At 33.4% G+C, this 18,370-nt stretch overlaps 2 protein-coding genes across 3 annotated transcripts; one reads left to right on the top strand and one right to left on the bottom strand.

Annotated features, from left to right (window-relative positions):
- Nucleotides 1–1,605: 1,605 nt before the first annotated feature.
- On the top strand, nt 1,606–13,312 carry LOC145558724 (polyadenylate-binding protein-interacting protein 4-like). 2 transcript variants are annotated; one of them, XM_081620045.1, is made up of 15 exons: nt 1,606–1,790; nt 3,508–3,670; nt 3,741–3,902; nt 4,020–4,156; nt 4,366–4,556; nt 4,724–4,901; nt 4,984–5,226; nt 7,384–7,493; nt 7,629–7,683; nt 7,807–7,849; nt 10,298–10,611; nt 10,825–10,971; nt 12,377–12,475; nt 12,585–12,635; nt 12,814–13,312. In XM_081620045.1, exons 1-15 carry the CDS (start codon nt 1,629–1,631, stop codon nt 12,841–12,843), a joined length of 2,085 nt encoding a protein of 694 aa, XP_081476171.1. In that variant the 5' UTR covers nt 1,606–1,628; the 3' UTR covers nt 12,844–13,312. The 2 variants fall into 2 exon arrangements, with proteins under 2 accessions (XP_081476171.1, XP_081476170.1); XM_081620044.1 differs by having other exon boundaries at nt 12,573–12,635.
- Nucleotides 13,313–13,420: 108 nt separating this feature from the next.
- LOC145558725 (F-box protein At3g07870-like) lies at nt 13,421–15,270 on the bottom strand. The gene has a single exon (XM_081620046.1). It carries the CDS (start codon nt 15,139–15,141, stop codon nt 13,912–13,914), a length of 1,230 nt encoding a protein of 409 aa, XP_081476172.1. The 5' UTR covers nt 15,142–15,270; the 3' UTR covers nt 13,421–13,911.
- Nucleotides 15,271–18,370: the final 3,100 nt, after the last annotated feature.

Below are 18,370 nucleotides of genomic sequence, written 5' to 3'. Positions count from 1 at the left end.
TATTTTATTTTTTATTTACCTAACTTAAATTATCAGATAAACTATTTATAAGACAAGTTGTACTTGTTGGAATTTTAGATTTTATAAGAATTGACATGTTCACTTCAGCTTAATTTTAGATCTTTTCAGTTCAACTCCCAATTTTCTTCTCTCATAAAATATTCATTTCAACTCTATTCAGTTCAATTCAGTTCAGTTCAACCTAGTTCATTAAATGTGAAGAAGCCCTTTGTAAGTGCCATTTGACTATCTTTCACTAATGAAATCCTTTTTATTCTCATAAAAAAAAAAAAAAAAAAAAAATCAGTACTTCGCCCGTTAGGCTATATTTTCTTCACCAATATTTTTGCTGTATTGTCTCATGTGTTAAAGAGCAAATACTTTCCCTTGACCAATTTTTATTGAACTTAAATCTAATATATATAAATAAAGTAGGCATTTTTGGAGAGAATTGGGAGCGCCACATAAGAAAAGGTATATTTTCGACCAATTAAAAATTAGATTTCTATTTTATTTTAGAATTAAAAAAATCACTCGCCACCTAAACAAAAGTGACGAATGAAATTTTAAATTTTTGCCACATATGTAAAAACGACGAATAGTAATTTATTAGGATTTTATGTATTTAAGAACACTAAATTTTATCATTTTTATTTGTTACAAAACTAAAAATTATTTTAGATATTAGTATTTATATTATTTAAAAAACTAAATATTATATTTTGATATTTAAAAAATATAAATTATCATTTGATGTTAATGGTTTTATGTAAATATTTGATGATATGATACTTTCATACAAAATTTAAAAACTTATAATGCAAGAAAAAAATTTAGAGATCACCAAAAAAATATTTATATACAAAATGTATATAAAAATTCGTGCATCGCACGCCACATGAGCAAAAGTAATATTTCGACCAATGAAATATTAGATTTATATATTAATTTAGAATTTTAATTTTCAGTAGCTATTTAAGAAAAAATTAACAAATGAAATTTGAGAATTGAAAACAAAAAATAGTAATTTAAGATTTAAATTATGAAAAAAAAACAAAAAATATCTTTTATATTATCTTTTACATTAGGATTTATATTATTTTAACAAATAATTATAAATTAAAAAATATATTTTGATTTAATGATTTTATCTAACTATCCGATGAATGAGATAATATTTATTTCATTTTATAAATTCAAGTTCTATACTTAAAATTCGAATAAGAATAATTTAAAACTTAACAAAATATTTTACCTTAAATTAATGTTAAAATAATAGAATAGAAAATAAAAACAAAAAATATTAAGAAATTACAAAAAAAAAATACACAAAATGATATGTTTAAAAACCGTGCATCGCACGGGCTTACATCTAGTTTTATTGAAATGAAACTAATTTAAAATGATTAATTCGCTCATTATAATTACTCCGTAGTATTTATTAAATAATAATATTTGTTTAAAAAAAATTAAATAATAATATTCGTTAAATATCATTTTTTTTTTTTTTTTTTTTTGTAAATATCAATCCTAATCCTCATGTACAAATCCAAATTTATTTGGAATACAATTTTATATAAGGACGAATAATGACCGTCGATATGATTAGATCTAACGATTGAGATTATATGCGTGTAATTAATCCTTGTTTTCAATGTTTTCCAATTTCAAGCATTTCACTTTTACGCTTGCACCTTTCTCTCTCTCTCCTCCCTCCATTGAAGCGTACTTCGAGTTTTCCATTGAAGCGCCTTCTAAGCTTTCTATCCTCCATTGAAGCTGTTTCTGAGGTAAGATTATTATTATTCTTCAATTTTTCGATTATTAATCGCTCAATCTAGGGTTTAATTTCACACTATCGTTAATTTTTTTTTTTTTTTTTTTTTTTTTTTTTTTTTTAGTATAGTTTATTAATTTAGGGTTCTTATTAGGTTGATTATTGAACTATTGATTGTAATAACTGAAGTTGTGGAAGCTTAAAACAAACGATTTTGTTGCAAGAATTTTGTTTTATGCAATTTTATGTTGATTTTCTTTAGCGAGATGAATTTTGTGTGATGTTTATGAGCCTAATCAAGCCGATCTGAATTAATTTGGGGCTATTTAAGCATGAGTCGAGCTTGAGTTGGAATAGTAGTAGTATGATTAATAAACTAATTAAGTGATCTAGTATTTTATTTGATTTGTTTTTGCCAAGTAAGTAGCACTATGTGTTTAGATTTCGAAGAACGGTCGTTGATTTGATCAGCATTATTGTTCGATTGTTATTTGGTGGCTGTTAAGCGGGTTCCGTGCTGTTTGGGTGATTCTTGAAATGGAGCATTATATAGGTTAAATTGAAGATAAAAGTGTAAATTTAAGCCATACAAAAGTTATTCGAATTGTGTACCATTACTTAATGTTTGATTTGTTGAAGTTTGAATATTTCTTTCTGCCTCTGTTGATCAGATCATAGCTTAAGAATTTTGTAAAGAAAGTGTGAGTTGTGATGATTTATTATTATGATATTATAACAATAATTTTATCATTTTGAAGTTCAATATAATTAGTAGGGTAAGATTAATTTCATGTTAGTTTGATTGTCATAAAAGTGAATAAATAGTCAAATATTGCCAAATCTAGAAATTACAGAATCAGACATCTATTATTCTACGCATCGAATTCCAGTCTTAACTAGATATTCGTCTTGATTTTTTCAGATAATTCTGAACATTTCAATTAACCATGCATCATGAAATTGGTAAAAAAATGGCATGATAACAAATCGACAATGTCCTTGTACTATAAAGCTTAGAACTTGATTTAGTAGAAGTTTTGGACTGACATTTGGTTGAAAGGTTTAGTAAGGAGCAAGAAATAGAAAAGAAAGAAGGTGAAACCATGTAATGATTTGGGAATACATTAGAAAGGCTTTATTTTTCCCCTTCCTTTTGTTATTTAGTATCATACATTTGACTTTAGGTGATTGGATTATTCCCCCCTTGATGTGATTTATCTATATTTAGTCGATGATTGTTTTTGTCCAATCATCATTTCAGCCATTCAGGGTGAGATTTTAATTTTAAAGTTTTAATATTTTTACAATTAACTTTATGACTTGTTTTATAAAAGCTCAATTACTATAATTTATAGACCAGTGCCCCCAAAAACTCTAACCTAAGGCCTTTAATGTTATTAACGTGCTCTTGCTGGTTATCCAGCAGCAGGATTCTCTTTGAGTAGTGATTTTGTTTTATATTATGTATTTGTGTTTGTGATCATCTTGATTTACTACAAACAAGTGGATGATACATTTGTGTATTTGATGCTTTTCTGCTGTAAATATTAGTTTGAGTGTCATAATTGAAGTCTGTAGACAAAGTGGAAGGGAGGCAATCTATTACGTATTGCCTTTGTGTCCTTAGATGAACTTTACTTTCAGGGTGCATTTAGCTGGTCTTGGTGATATGATGTTTTACACTTTCACAGTGTATTTGCTGCTTCTAACCCTAATAATTTTGCCATCAGGGGGGTTGTGTCAGTCTGCTCAGCATGAACCTGCAGCAAGCTGCACAGCCAAGAACTTCTGCCAATGGTTTTAATCGCCGCAGAGTTGAAAAAGAGAACAGCAATAGGATGGATATTAAATCACAGCCTGGCAAGTCAAATCCTGATAGAGTGACAAGTGCAGGTGAAGATCTCTAATATAAGTGCTCTACTATTTTTCCATTTGCAACTTAATAATTTTATTTTTGATGCAGGTATAACAAGTGGCAGCAGAAGTGTAGGGTCTGAGAGTCCTTCACGGGATCGGCTTGTGTATTTGACAACCTGTCTAATTGGACATCATGTAGAAGTCCAGGTCAAAAATGGATCGGTATACTCTGGAATTTTCCATGCGACAAGCGCCGATAAAGATTTTGGTAAGTCCTAGATGTGAAGCATTAGTAATTTCATGCTTTTCTGCTGTCATACAGCACTGCAAAATTGACTGTTGTGGAAACATTGCCTCGTGACATTTCCTTTTGGTTCACTCTCAGGGGCTGTCTTGAAAATGGCTCGATTGATAAAAGATGTCTCTCTTAGGGCACAAAAGGTTACTTCTGATTCAGTTGTCAAGGCTCCGTCAAAAACTCTTATAATACCTGCTAATGAACTTGTGCAAATTGTGGCTAAGGTGTTCATCTGCACTCTTTGTTTTATAGATTATATATATATATATACAGGGAACGCATGATTGAATTCTAGTTCTGTTTTTGTTACATTTTTTTTTTATTGTCTCTTAGTCTTACTTTCCTGATTTTTTAATGATTCAATTCCTGTCAAATATGCTTCGTTGTGGAACAAAATTTTATGATTCTCTCAACCGACATGATTTTCTGGCAGGATGTGCCTGTTACAAGGGATGGATTGTCTAATGAGCTCCGAGGTGAAAGTAGGCAGGATATAATGTTGGACTCCTACATATCTCATTCTCGTCATGTTGAGGGGGGACGAGAGCTCGAGCCCTGGATGCCTGATAAGGATGATCCACTGTGCCCTGAATTGGACAACGTTTTTGATTCCTCTTGGACTGGGTTGTTATAGTAACTATATCTATAAATTATTTTCCAAAATTTTTGCTTACTTCCTATTACATTGCACATTTTTAAATTTTTATCAACTAATCAAATGTTTTTTTTTTTAAATTTTTTTTAAAATTCCTGACATAAGTTTTTTTTTTTTTTTTATCTTCACTCAATAGGAGCTGGGACCAGTTCAAGGTTAATGAGAAACTGTTTGGTGTAAAAAGCACATTCAACGAGGAACTGTATACCACAAAACTGGAGAAGGGCCCTCGAACAAGGGAATTAGAGGAGGAAGCTAGGAGAATAGCTAGGGAAATTGAGGGTGAGGAAACACACGATCTTCATTTAGCAGAGGTGAGGTTGCACTGAATAAACTATTCAAGTCTTGATTTTTGGAACATTCAGTCTTAGTTGGTGGACATGTATTCTATTTCAGGAGCGTGGTGTAAATCCTTATGATGGCTTTGATATTGATGAAGAGACAAAGTATTCCGCAGTTTATAGGGGTGCTGATGACAGTGGGTGTGCAGATGAGGATATATTGTTAAATTCACGTGACGCAGAGACCTTTGGAGATTCTACTGGGCCTGCTTTTGGCAGATCCTTTGCTGATGTCGCTAGTGGGAAAAGTGGAAAAGGCTTTGAAGGAGGTAGAGTGCCTTCTCGATCTACAGGGAAGGTAAATATATACTTTCAAATTAGTTTATCTACTACTTGTGTTTAATTATGATGTAATAAAAAATCCTTTCAAGTATCTACCTAGCAAATAACCTGTGTATATGATTACTCATTACAGTGAAATAGGGAATCTGACTTGAGAAAGAAAGGAGTTCTGTCGAACATAGCTTTTAGGATCTTGAAAAGCACGTACCCCTTTATTTTTTCTAAATGCAACACTTTTTAGGTGGTTGAGTTGAATTTGTTAAGATATTGTGTTATTAAAAAAAAAAGAGGTAGTAAGGCATAGTTCTTTTATAAGTAAGAGATAAGGGAAGAGAGAGCATTATTGGGGCTTGAGTGACAACCATGAGAGGAGAGAGATGTAATAAATACTTTAGGTTTAATTCCATTATAGGAATTGTTGCAGAAAAAATCGAGGGAGTAGTTGTTCTCCATCAATGGTTATTCACTTTAAGGCTTTGTTCTTTTGTCTATTGATTCATTTAGAATTATGTAGATAGAAAAAAAAAGTGTGATGTTATGTAGTCCTTTGCCTTGTGTATTTTGGTGCAATTTTAAGTTACCTCATTATTGCTGATATGTTTATTACTTCCCCTGTTTTTTTTTTAAGTTGACACGGCTTGACTTTTGAGTTTTGACACTACTCACAAAATCTATTTGACTAGTTTTTGTGATTTATAGCTACGATAAAACATAATCACGTAGTCTTTTATTTGAACCGTCTCAAAATATATTGTTATGATACCAACTTTTTATAATTTTTACTTATTAATCATTGAAATAATGCGTTGGCAAATGTTAAAAAAGAAATGTGTCCACTAAAAAAAAGTAAGTATATGCTAGAGATCTATGTAGCTGGTTATTGTGACAACAGCCTAATTATTGTTAATTAGACATGTATTGTTTGACAATATGAGAGTAGTCTGTGTAGGTTTCAAATCATAACTGATTGGCCAAAAGAAAGAAAAGAAAGGTAGCTGTATGGCGTTAATGTGAAACCATTTATTCTGTAGTGCACCATTAAAACTGTGTTGAAACTTGCAAGTCGCAAGTTCTCAACTTCCTGAGATTCTTGCATTATGCTTCTTGTATACACCAGAAAACAGTGAAGATTCTTCATAAGAGTTTTCCCTTACTGTAAATTCTTTTAACTTCAGTTTGTAGTATAAGTGCTGCTTTTGTGGACCTATCTAGATACTTGAAACCTACCAAGCAATAATGATAAAGAAGACGTTTAATATTTTGAACAAATGAGCTACTCACTCAAACTATGCAGATCTGCTATATATTAGAAATCTTTTGGTCCACTTTATAGTTTATCCATGTAGGCATAAAAGTGTAATAGAGTAACTATGAAAAGGACCGTTATGCTACATTGCTACCCATCGTGTCTCTGAGGCATTTTTATTTTTTTTGGAAATATTGTGTCTCAGAGGCTTGTATTGTGATGATCTTGTGCAGCCAGAGCTTGAATGGTTATCACAATTGTCATTTATTGTTTATTTTCCAAGCCTTTTTTAATACTGTGTATCTGGGTGCTAAGGCTTAGATTTCTTTTCTTGAGGTTGATTTCAACTTTTTTGTCTAGTATTTGTATCCTATACTTGATATAATTTGGTTAAAGATGGTTTACCTTAATTTTTCTGTTCTTTTCACTTGTTGCTGCTTGCATCATTCTGTGTATTTTAAGTTGGTCTTCTCTAACCTAATTTCTCCAGTTCCAACTTTTAATGTAGAATGCTAGTTTAATGTGTGTTATGTGCATGAAGTCCTATAGTTAGAGCCTTAGGGGCATAGGCTGCAAATCCGTGGCGGATTATGTCAATTGTGGTTGTGGATGGGTGAAGTATAGCTAAATGGAATAAATTTTTTACATGTCATAGGCATACTTATGACAAGCTATTAGACTTTTCTCTGTCAGCGTTTTACCCAATTACCTTTTGTTGGTTAACCTCCTGAACTGTTTTGAAACCTTTTTTTTTTTTTTTGAGAGATTGGTTGCTCAAAGTTAGGTTTACATTTGGTCCTTTACCTTGGGGAAATATCTGTTCTGTGTGTGTGTGAGTATCATCTCTTCTAATCTTCTTTCAGCATTAATATGTTTTTCTTGGGAACTGATGTTTTTGAGGGGTCAATTTTGCTGTGGTGTATGCAGGACGAAATACACCCAACCCAGTTTAATGCCAACCAAGATTTCCACTGCTCTGGCTCTTTGGCGTCTGATCATAGTTCAAATGCTATTGATGTATTTGAAGATGACAACAGGTCTTCTTTCTCCTGTTAAGTTATATTATTGAGTTGAGAATTTTCTTAAGTTGGCGCTATGATTTTATGGCATAATTTAGTATGTAGTAGTGCTGATATTTCATTTTCTCCTTTCTGAAACCTTTTGTGCATTAGGGTGCAAGGAAATTATGTCGACGACCAAGGCGGAAAAATATTATTTAAGGAGACTGTAAGAGCACATATGATGAGTTTTCTTGACTATTTTATTCTTTAGTTGTTGCATTTAAACCAACTTGTATTATAACATTTTTCTTGTTTATGTTCTTATATGTTTTTGGTTTCCATCACGCAGTTAAGTGAGGATGCTCACAGCGGAAAAGCTGATGGTGAATCAGGTATATATCTGATTTTGGCTGATGCCTGTGCTTTGTCTTGCTCAAGAAGTTACAGGCCTTGCCTATTAAACATCATTTTTCTTATGATGAATGGGGCTGGGAAACTTTTTGGGGTGGGAGTGGTAAAGGGAAGAAAGAACAAAAGCTGTGATGTATTAATGCTGTGATCTGGGATCTCAAACTAAACTATTCATGCACCTCATTGCATTGTTATTAAATTATGCTATTATGTATATGAATTGAAAATTTTTGTGGGAAACTCCGTGTGTTGACTTTATCTTCTCTTGATTAATATTTATGATAAATAGTTATGGTGCTCACAACTTAGTTCTGAGTATATTATGTGTGATTGCCTGGCGTAATGGTTTTCCTTTTTTCAATTTAGAATATGCTGTAGGAATCTGGCTTAGCCTTTGGATTTGGGGTTTTGGATAATAAAGATTGGCCATACTTTGATGGGAAATCTTCTATTTGGAAGGCTTCTTGTGCTTAGGAGGTGTTTATTGCTTCTTTGTTGTGTAGTTTTATGGAATTGTTTCCAGACTTAGGTTTTTGAAACTACTGTATCTTTTCTAAATGAACTTAGTGAAAAACATGAATGACTGATTGGAAAATGGACACTTAGTTTTTTTGAATTTATCACTTTGTCATTTGTAAGCATTTAGAATGAACAACTAAAGGATAGTATGGTAATTTGGTTTATTGTTAAAGACCCTTAAAGTCATATGCTAGGTAACAATGATTCTTACATTAATTCTGCTTTCCGCATCACTCCCCTTGCGAAGATCAGCTAACAATGATATTGAACCATTTATCATTTACTCGCTCTTATTTAATCCTATCATCAGTTTTTGAGGATAAAGGCTGGTTATGTTCTCTTTATATGCTGCTATAGTTAATGAAACTATGGGTTGGTCACTTAGTCTAATAATCAACTGGATCTTCCTCAATATGAATATACTGGGAGTGATAGCAAAACTAGGGAAACCCTTGCCTCTTTGAAGCTATTAAACCCAACATTCTTTTCGTATGCTTGGTTGTAGTGTAAGGTAGGATAATAAGAGGTATATTTTTAGTCGGTAATTGATGATGGTTGCATGCAAATGCTTCAAGCATTTCAAGAGGCTCTGTTTTTCTCCCAAGAATCAAAAAGTTAAAATATGTCATGCAATCAACACGAGTCTCACCTTCCATTTCCTCTTCTTATATTATAATCAATCTTCTCTACTCACTTCTACCAACTTCCTGTGAACACGATTTGTTTCCAACTGAATTAAAGTGATTTGCTCATGTTACCTCGCAGCCTTGTTTATTAAATTATACTGATTTGCTAGGGGGGTCTGGAAGGAGTCAGTACGAAAGGTCAGAATTATGGATTAGGGTCTTTGGAACATGAAGGTAGAACGTGATGTAATCTATAATATTGACGGGTGAGTGAAATGCTGCTTTCAGTGATCATCTGAAGGAAAAGAACTGGATCAAGTAAATTTATTGTAGCATCTTTGCCGATATGAATTTTTATATAATCAAGTATAGCAATAAATTAACACTTGAAAGTTGGGGGTATTCTATAATTTTCCAAGCATAGAGTAAGGGTATTCCAGTTAAAAGGACTTTTTTCTACAATTTTTTTGGTGATGTGATAAATGTAGGGGGAGATTTGTACTTGCGATCCTAGAGTGCGTTTAGTCTTGTTTTCAAAAGTGAATTCGAGCGCCTATGCTGAGTATGGATTGACTCTTGTCCTGTTATGCAAGTATTCAAGTGGTGAAACATTAAAAAAAAAAAATGAACGGATGCGAATGCTTATGGTGATTTTGAGGAATTTTAATTTAACGTTGGCTGTTATGATGGTATTATGAAATGCAAGGGTTTTGATTCTTCACAGAGAATGTCACCGAAGGGAGGTATTCAATTCTATGGTGTCCAGTGTTGGTGATTGGGAGTGTTAGGAGCTTGTTGTGGTGCAAGCAATATAATAAAAGCCAAAGGTTAACTAAAGCATTGGGGAGCCTGCTTGCACCTAGACATGCCTTGGTGCACTTCATGAATGTGAGGCACACTTAATAATTATTAGAAATGATGGATAAAGTAGTAGAGAGATTAAGTTAAAAGTTGGGAGGGTGTAAGTAAGAGCTGAAATAAGTAAGAGATTGAAAAGATGTAAATATTGTTGTGGGGTAGGGAGGGTAAGATTGTAAAATGTGTTTGCCAAACTTAGAATAAAGGAGAAGTAAGCATTTTTTTTTTTTTTTTTTTTTTTTTTTTTTTTTTTTTTTATAAAAAAAAGTGGGTATATAATATATTCTTGTATATATGTTCCAGACTATTTTTTTCATTTATGATTTTTCTTCAAATCTGATGGTCCTTCAGCTATATTTGCCTGGAAGATTATTAGTTTGTTTATATATGTTAGATCTGACTCATTATTGACATGCATATTTGTAGATTTACAACCATCGTGGAATGCGAAGCGAAGTGGCTCTGAGAAGACTCATGTGTCTTCATTAACAGCAACAACTTCAGATGTCAACACGAAACCTGTAGAGAAAACCAGTTCTAGTGAGCTCATAGAAGATAGCTCTGGCAAAGGACATGTGCTTACTGAACCTACAAATTCTCGAGGACGGCCAGGCAGTTCTGCATCGTCTACTTCGGAGACAGGAGCTGCTACCACAGCTCCAAGTGGTCCCGCCCTATCACCTAGCTCATCTATGGGTTCATTATCTTCTGAAAAGTCAACATTGAATCCTAATGCAAAGGTTTCTGTACATTCTTCATATATTAAAATTGATTTTCTGTTCACAATTTTTTGGGTGCATGATCTGTATCTTGTTTTTATGTCTGCCTAAATATGCTTTCATGCTTTGTGTGGATCACATTTTCTGTCTACAAAAATTACCTATGCTTTACATTGGTCAAATTCATGCAATGATGCATTTTTTTTTTGTTTTTTTACCTTGTTTTACTTGCAGGAATTCAAATTTAACCCCAATGCGAAATGTTTTGTTCCAACACAAAGTCCTTTAAGGCCACCTTCCCCGGTTAATGATGCTTCATTCTATTTTCCATCCACAATGCCTACAGTGCCTCATATGCATGGCATGCCAGTTGGTATGGGGGTGAGTAATTGATTAAATGCTTAATGGAAAGTATCCCATGATTTTTTTTTTTTTTTTTTTTTTTTTTTTTTTTTTTTGGTTTATACCTTATCCGCTGTCATAATTTTTCACAATATTAGATGTGATGGGCTGTTTAGTGGGTAAAGGAGTTAAAAATTATACAATTGTCAAATCATATACCTTTAAGAGAGAGGTTGGGTGGAAGGTTTTAATCATTTTTTTTATTAGGAACTTAATAAGCTTAAAAAGAACATGAGGTGGGTATTTTGAATAAACCCAAAATGCAAAATGGGTCAGTATTTTGAAAAAAAGGTAGTAGTAGTGTTTGGCGAGAGTATATTTAGGTGGTATCTTCCTTTCCTAATTGGATACGAAATGAAATACAAGGTTGAATTTTATCCCCCCCTCCCTCCCCTCTCTTTTCCGGTCTGCATAATAATGAGGTGGAATGAATGCTATGTTCTCTTTTTAAAAGATAGCTGGTGGTCCAACTTTTGTTGTTTGGATAGTCTGCAAGTATGAAAGTCGATTAAGTTTGGGAATGGTGATTAAGGAATGAGCACTTGAAGCCAAACTTGATCCTCTTTGTCCAAACAATGCGCCTCAAGTTTGGCCAATAATTTAGGTACAAGTAAGGGATGTGAGAAGAAAAATAATAATAGTGAGAAGAGTGGGGACCGTGTGAGTATTGCCATATAAGGATTTAAGGAAATGTTGCTTTAAAAAATCGGCTGATAATAAGAAATGTTGCATTTACAAAAACACAGGAGTAAAATAATCTTTTACTCCTTGCCTCTGCCTACTGCACCTGTGGGATAGTGTAATGAGGTTGTGTATCTAGTGAGGAAATGATTGATGTGAGACTATTAATCATTAGAAAATGAAACACAGAGGGAGTAAAATAATCTTTTACTGCTTGCCCCTGCCTAATGCACCTGTGGGATAGTGTAATGAGGTTGTGTATCTAGTGAGGAAATGATTGATGTGAGACTATTAATCATTAGAAAATGAGGTGAGGCCCCACGGTATTTTAAGTAGCCCATTAGCCTGATGGTAATGATTTTTATTGCTAGGCTACTTTATATCAGTAATGAGAATCAATGCAAGAATTTACTTTGGAGTATAATTTTATCATAACGAGCTTTTACATGAGACATGTCTTGTATAGTTGCACATAAATTTCTGCAACGTTCAACTTAACTATGGCCATGCATTGGATTACCTACCGTAATTGACCATAGCTGAAAGAAGCTACAAAAGTATCTTCTCTGATTTTTTTATTGTTAGATAAGGTTAGGGATTCCTTCAGTAATACTTTATGTGTTGCACTCTTGCAGATGCAACAAGATTTACAGCTGCCTTGATCAGAGCCCTAATCGCTTTTATTTTTTCGATATTCTGACAGGTTGGGCCATCCTTTGTTGGGCCTCAGCCAATGCTTTTTAATCCTCAGGCTGCAGGGATGCAATCACCACAGGCATATTTTCCTGCAAATGGCCCTCAGGTGAGATTTTTACTACATACCTGCTAAATAGCAATCATGTGTAAATTCCTTGTGTAGGAGACTTGATGAATTTCTGATTTCTCCTAACCATCTGCAGTATGGACAACAGATGATTCTTGGCCATCCCAGGCAAGTCATGTACATGCCAGGCTACCCTGCGGTAAGTTAATGGCTTTTTTTAGATGATTGTGTTATCATTAGATAAAAAAAAATGTCCCCATTTGTCAGTCAGTCCGATTCACTGTCTTGGCTTGTGGATGGTGAGATTTTCCTCCTTTTGTAGTTGGCATCAAATAAGCTCAATTCTACATATTTAATGATGTCATTTTTCTCCATAGGAAATGCCATACAAAGGACGGGAATATTAGACACTTTGAGTCCAACTGCATCTTCAGTGGGGCATTGCATTGTTTAGAACAAAATAACAGATTCAAGAAGAAAATTTCCGCAAATGCTTCTCATGTACCAATTCTCCAGTGGAGACCAGGTTATTGGCGGAAGATACTGTGTTTCTGGTAGTAGCACTGGTCATGCCTTGTATCACCATGTTCCATTAAACATATACCCCTCTTAGACAGCTTGTGCTCAGATCACCGTCATAGTTTTCTTTTAGGACGTATTCAGTATAATCAAATTGTTCATTTCCTACCATATTGTTCATCTTTAATCTGCATATTTAATGCTAATTTAGAAATAGATAGGTACTTCATGTTGTGTGGACTTAATAACTTTTGTACTCGAGCTATTTGATCGAGTGTGATAAATTTATAGGACTTGTCACTCATGTTTGTCTCCTAATAGTGATAAGTTGTACACGATTGGCTACAATTTTGTTCTAATTTTGTTGTTGTTGCAGTAGTGATATAGAATAGTACTTGATAGCTCAGTGGTCATAAAATTATGTGATTTTCAATAATTACCCTCTATGTTCCAAACCACTTATATTCATTCTGTTTTGAGTTTTTTCCCTTTTTATTTCCTTTGATGATCTTTGTAAAGTCCATTTTTAAATATGTTTTCCCTTGCCGAAAGAATACTTACCGGTCTGTCAAAGATTCAATTTTATAGTTTATCTTGAACTTGTGGATCAGCGACCATGAGGTTACTTGGCAGCTGTGTTGAACATCGGGTCAGTGATGTTTGTTTGTGCTTTGGTCATAGCAGCTGTTTTGATGGGGTGTAGCTGAGAGGAGGATTATGTTTGTCGAAGGTTTTGGAAGTCGGTTTTGGAATGAAGCTGAGAGAGGGAATACCGGAATATGGCGGTTGAAGGTGCTTGGAATAGAATATAGAATACAGGGTCACTCGTTACACACAATTGCACATCTTATAACTTTCAATAGCTAAAAGTATAAATAGTGGTCATACAAGATTACAAGCTATATTAATATACAGATCTCCTCTTAGCATTCTTCTACTTATTTCCTGCTGGATTTTCATACCGCAGAAGAATTATTTTCAGAGTTTAAGCTGTTAGATGAAGACGGTATCTGTAAACTGTTTTCATCCTCGCATTCTGAGATAGAGAAAGGGATCACTTCCCTGTTGTGATTAATCTCCTCTGCTTCCTGTAAACAAACTAGGCTCTCCTTGTATGGAAGAACTTGCAATACATTAATAAACCCGCGAGCTTGAAGATCTTTCATGTCTTGTGTAATGGGATTGTAGGAAACTAGATTTCTTTCAGCATGTTCCAAAAGAAGCTCGCCGTTCTTCCAAAACCCCAAGGGTGCTGCTACCCCCACTACGGGTCCTATAGTTAGTTGCTTCATCCAAGACTCTCTAACACCATACTCGCCCAAAACCCACACATCGAAACTTTTACTTACTCCTGCAATAGGGTAATCATGAATGAAAGCTAGGTTGTTCTTTAAGGATGCTAGACACCCATGTACTCTCTTTGAAGGGATGCCATTATAATAAGGGAGTTGTGTCTTTGTGAAAACCTCGTTTTTCATGTTGAACGAGAAAATCACTTTCTGTACATGGTTATCAATCTCAAACCAGCTGAAAATACCGTCTATTGAGGGGCTTGAAGACGAGCAAGGTAGATTCCCAGTTGGCTGAAATTCCTCCCCAACATCAATCTCCTTCCACTTGTTGGTGCTCAATGTGTATAGCTCCGCGTGAGCTATAGTTGAAGATGAGGGCAAACACATGTGCTTGAATGCTAAAACCTTGTACTCATTCCTTTCATCATCAAACCCAAAACCAACACACAAGTCGAAAGTGTATGCATCAAGAGGAGGCTTAACATGGGACTTCGGAAGGTTTTTCAGCTGTCGGTTTGCAGGATTCCATAGTGATATTGCACCATCTTTAGCATCAAAGACACAAAAGATCCCATTACAAGGTCCTAAAATATGTGCAAAACTACGGTTTTCTTCATTTGAGCTAGGAAAAGATAGTTGAAAATGTTTATTTTTGATGTCAAACTTCTCAGAAGAGATCAATGAAAGTATTTGCCTCTTTGCTGGTTTAACATGGCTAATTAGAAGAAGCTCATGATTGTTTGAGCTTACAAAGTGCTTGAGCATGAAGCGCGAATCAATTATATGAGCATACCATGATTTCGATACACATTTGAATCGTTGCAGGGACTTAACAGGCAGCCTTAGTAGGATCTCTGAAATCAAGTCTTCTGGTAATGTAACAAGGATTGACATCTTCAATTTTCTCTTGCTTGTCTTTGCTGTTGGTGATTTTGTTTGCTTGATTGTTGTGTCTTTTAAGTGTAAATTTATGGAAGTTGTCAATGAGAAAAAAAAGTAGGATTTGAAAGGTTCTATAAATCATTAAGCAAGCTTTTAATTTGTTGACAAAAGGAAAAGTTGATTAGAAATGTCATTTTCAAGTACTTGTTCAACCACCTTATCTTAACAAGTAGAAAAATATTTGTGCATTTTCGTCCACAATCAAGACCACAACTTAAACCATAAAAATATAAACCATATTTTGACATTTTTTTATGTTATTTGTCAGGGCGTTTTTACCATTTTAGAGGTATTTTACCAGTTTTATAGTTCTGTCTTAAGAAAAATAAAAGAAGATAAAAAACCCATTATAATAAAAGTACTCTAGCAAGTATGCAGGTGAGAATATTTTGCAATTTTATTTTATTTTATTTTATCATATATTTATTTTTTTGTATTTTATTTTTTTTTTTAAAAAAATTTAGGCAATCAAGCAATGCATGTTGTTGTTTCAAAAAAAAAAAAAAAAAAAAAAAGCAATGCATGTTGTCCATTATCTTGGTATATTAATGCCTTTGAAAACAAAACATGGGGAAGATAATTACGCAAACATAACTTGTACAATTATTTCAAAATTCATAATGCTTTTCATCATGCATGACTTCATTCGGTTATTTTTAACTTGAAGATGACACATCACATACGTGCAATGAATTACTTATGGCTTATATAATAAAAACAGGACGATTTGAAAATTAATTATAATGTTACACAAACTGAATTGAATACAATAGTCTGTAGGAAGTTATTGATAAATAGGGAGAAGGTAGGAGGAATAATATCTGGGACTCTGGGAGTTAAGACAACTTTAAAAGGTTTGGATTGCAAGAATTCCAATTCTCTAAGGAAACTAGGAAAGTAATTGAGGTGATCTTCTTGTAATACCCTTATTCTTTCTTCCTCTTTAAATAATAACTAGTGTTTCGGGTAAAACAATGGGATCTTCGGCAAGGTCATTTTGAAGTGGGCTGAAGACTGAACTCGGTCCAAGTGATGCTGGGCCGAGGGTTTCCTACACGACAAACACACGTAAACTGGCCTCGGGAGTTGTGCCGAGGAAGGCCCCTCCGATGCCGAAGTCAGTACAGTATAAAGAGAGAAAGTGCTATACAAGAATATTAATTGCTTGAGGCTATTTGTGAATGAATGCAAAGTGGGAGAACAGATTGAAGAGTTAAAACTTTGACCTTGGGCTTGGAATTGAATCATTTATGTTCCGACCCAATTGACACAAATTGGACCCAAACAACTAGTTTTTGGTTCAGGGACAAAGCTCAAGTCATTACATAAGTAGCAATTGTATGTGTACTTCATGATTACTCAATCTTTTGTTGATTAATTAAATTCTATTTTTCGTATTTTATTCACTAAATTTTGGACCTTTCTTTGCAAAATAGACAAAATAATATGACATAACTTACTATAAGTATATAAAATATTTGCAATATATACAAACAAGAAAAGAAAATGAAAGAAAAGAAAAGAGGAGATGATTGATCAATGCATATATGTTTAAGATTCAAGAAAGATTTATCTTCTCTAAATTATCTTCATTTGATTTTAATATAAATCAAATCAAATAATTAAATGAGTACAACTTTATAATTCCTTTAGGGAGCCTATTTTCAGACTCAGGAAACAAAAACTACATATATAGGAGAAAATTCTCATGCAATAAAGAAAGCTAAAAAACATACCTAGTCCATATTTTTTTTTATTTGCCATTTTTGGGCTTAATTAACTACAAATGAAACAAAAGAGTGTATATGGACTAATTTTAGAGCCAAAATCCAAAACCCATATTAGAAATTTAATTCTTTGGATTGGCAGGTGACGCGTTGCTGATGGGTGCATTGTCTGGGGTGGTGCTTGGTGTATTGCTTGGGGTGGTGGTGGTGTCGGTCGTGGTGCCAGCAGTAGGGTTGCTGCCTGCTGCATCACTGGTGTTGTTTAATCCCAAAGTGCTCTTTACTGTTTCAGCTGCTCCTGTTGCAAGGCTCTTCACTTGCTCCCCTGTCTGTGTAATATAGATAATTCAGTCTTAATTAGCTCACAAGTTATTTCCAACAAAGTTTTATTAAAACATATATTGCCTAGTTATTTTGATCACTTAAACACTTAAAGTTTAAAATGTAATAGAATATTTATTTATAGACAGAGGGATCGCAGTATGATATAAGAACATTTATTAATAAACGGAGGGAGTATGATATAATTTTTTTTGAAAACTCGGAATAAGATTATAAAAGACTTGCCTGTTGAAGAATCTGAGTGGCTTGTTGAGCAGTTCCAGATGCTGCACTGCTGACTTGGGCCATAACTCCTTCACTCTTCTCCTGAAATATATATCAGATCAAAATTAATAATTAAGGCCTCATGAAATAATAATAATAATAATGCAAATATACGTGAAATCGACGACTAAATGAGGCTAGATCAATTAAATAGAACAAATTCTATACCTGAGCTTGGGTAGCAGCCTCATTGGCTTTGTGGCTGATTTCTTGAGTTTGTTGGTTGCTTGCCATTTTGTTTGCAAAGTATGAGATTAGAAGAGATGTAGATGATTGTGAAACTTGAATTAATAAAGATATTTGATGTTTCTTACAATAATGTAAATTAGAGTTGTATTTATAGTGATAATTTAATATCTCAAAGCACCAATGAAACTATTTTTGGGGTGTTTACTGCATAATTTTCTCTAACAATTTTATGGTAATTAATGGTCTTTGTTGCGGTAAATGGGGTTTATTGTTATTTGTTAAGCCATCTTTTGACCATTTCACACAAAAGTGTAAGTATTCAACATTGTGCATTTGTGCTCGTTTCTTGGACAAATTATAATCATATACAGAGTATTTTTTTTTTAGATCAATTTTAATGATCATTACATTTTTTTTCTAGGAAAACAATTATGTGTATACTATCAACCACATTTACCTGTCTCAATTTTTTATTTTATTTTATTTTTTAATTTTTTTTATTTAAATTTTTATTTATTTTTTTATTTATTTTTTTATTATCCCTTTAATGCATTATTTTCAATCTATAATAACCTAACTTTAGTGTATGTACAACCATAGTATTCTAGAGCCATGTATCACCTGCAAGAAAAATAAGAAACCACAGTTCAAGAAATAAA

The sequence above is a fragment of the Chenopodium album genome, chromosome 9 (assembly GCF_948465745.1).
Source record: "Chenopodium album chromosome 9, dcCheAlbu1.1, whole genome shotgun sequence".
Classification (NCBI taxonomy): domain Eukaryota; kingdom Viridiplantae; phylum Streptophyta; class Magnoliopsida; order Caryophyllales; family Amaranthaceae; genus Chenopodium; species Chenopodium album.
The sequence above is the reverse complement of the archived record's forward strand: the minus strand, read 5'-3'. Positions and strand labels throughout refer to the sequence as shown.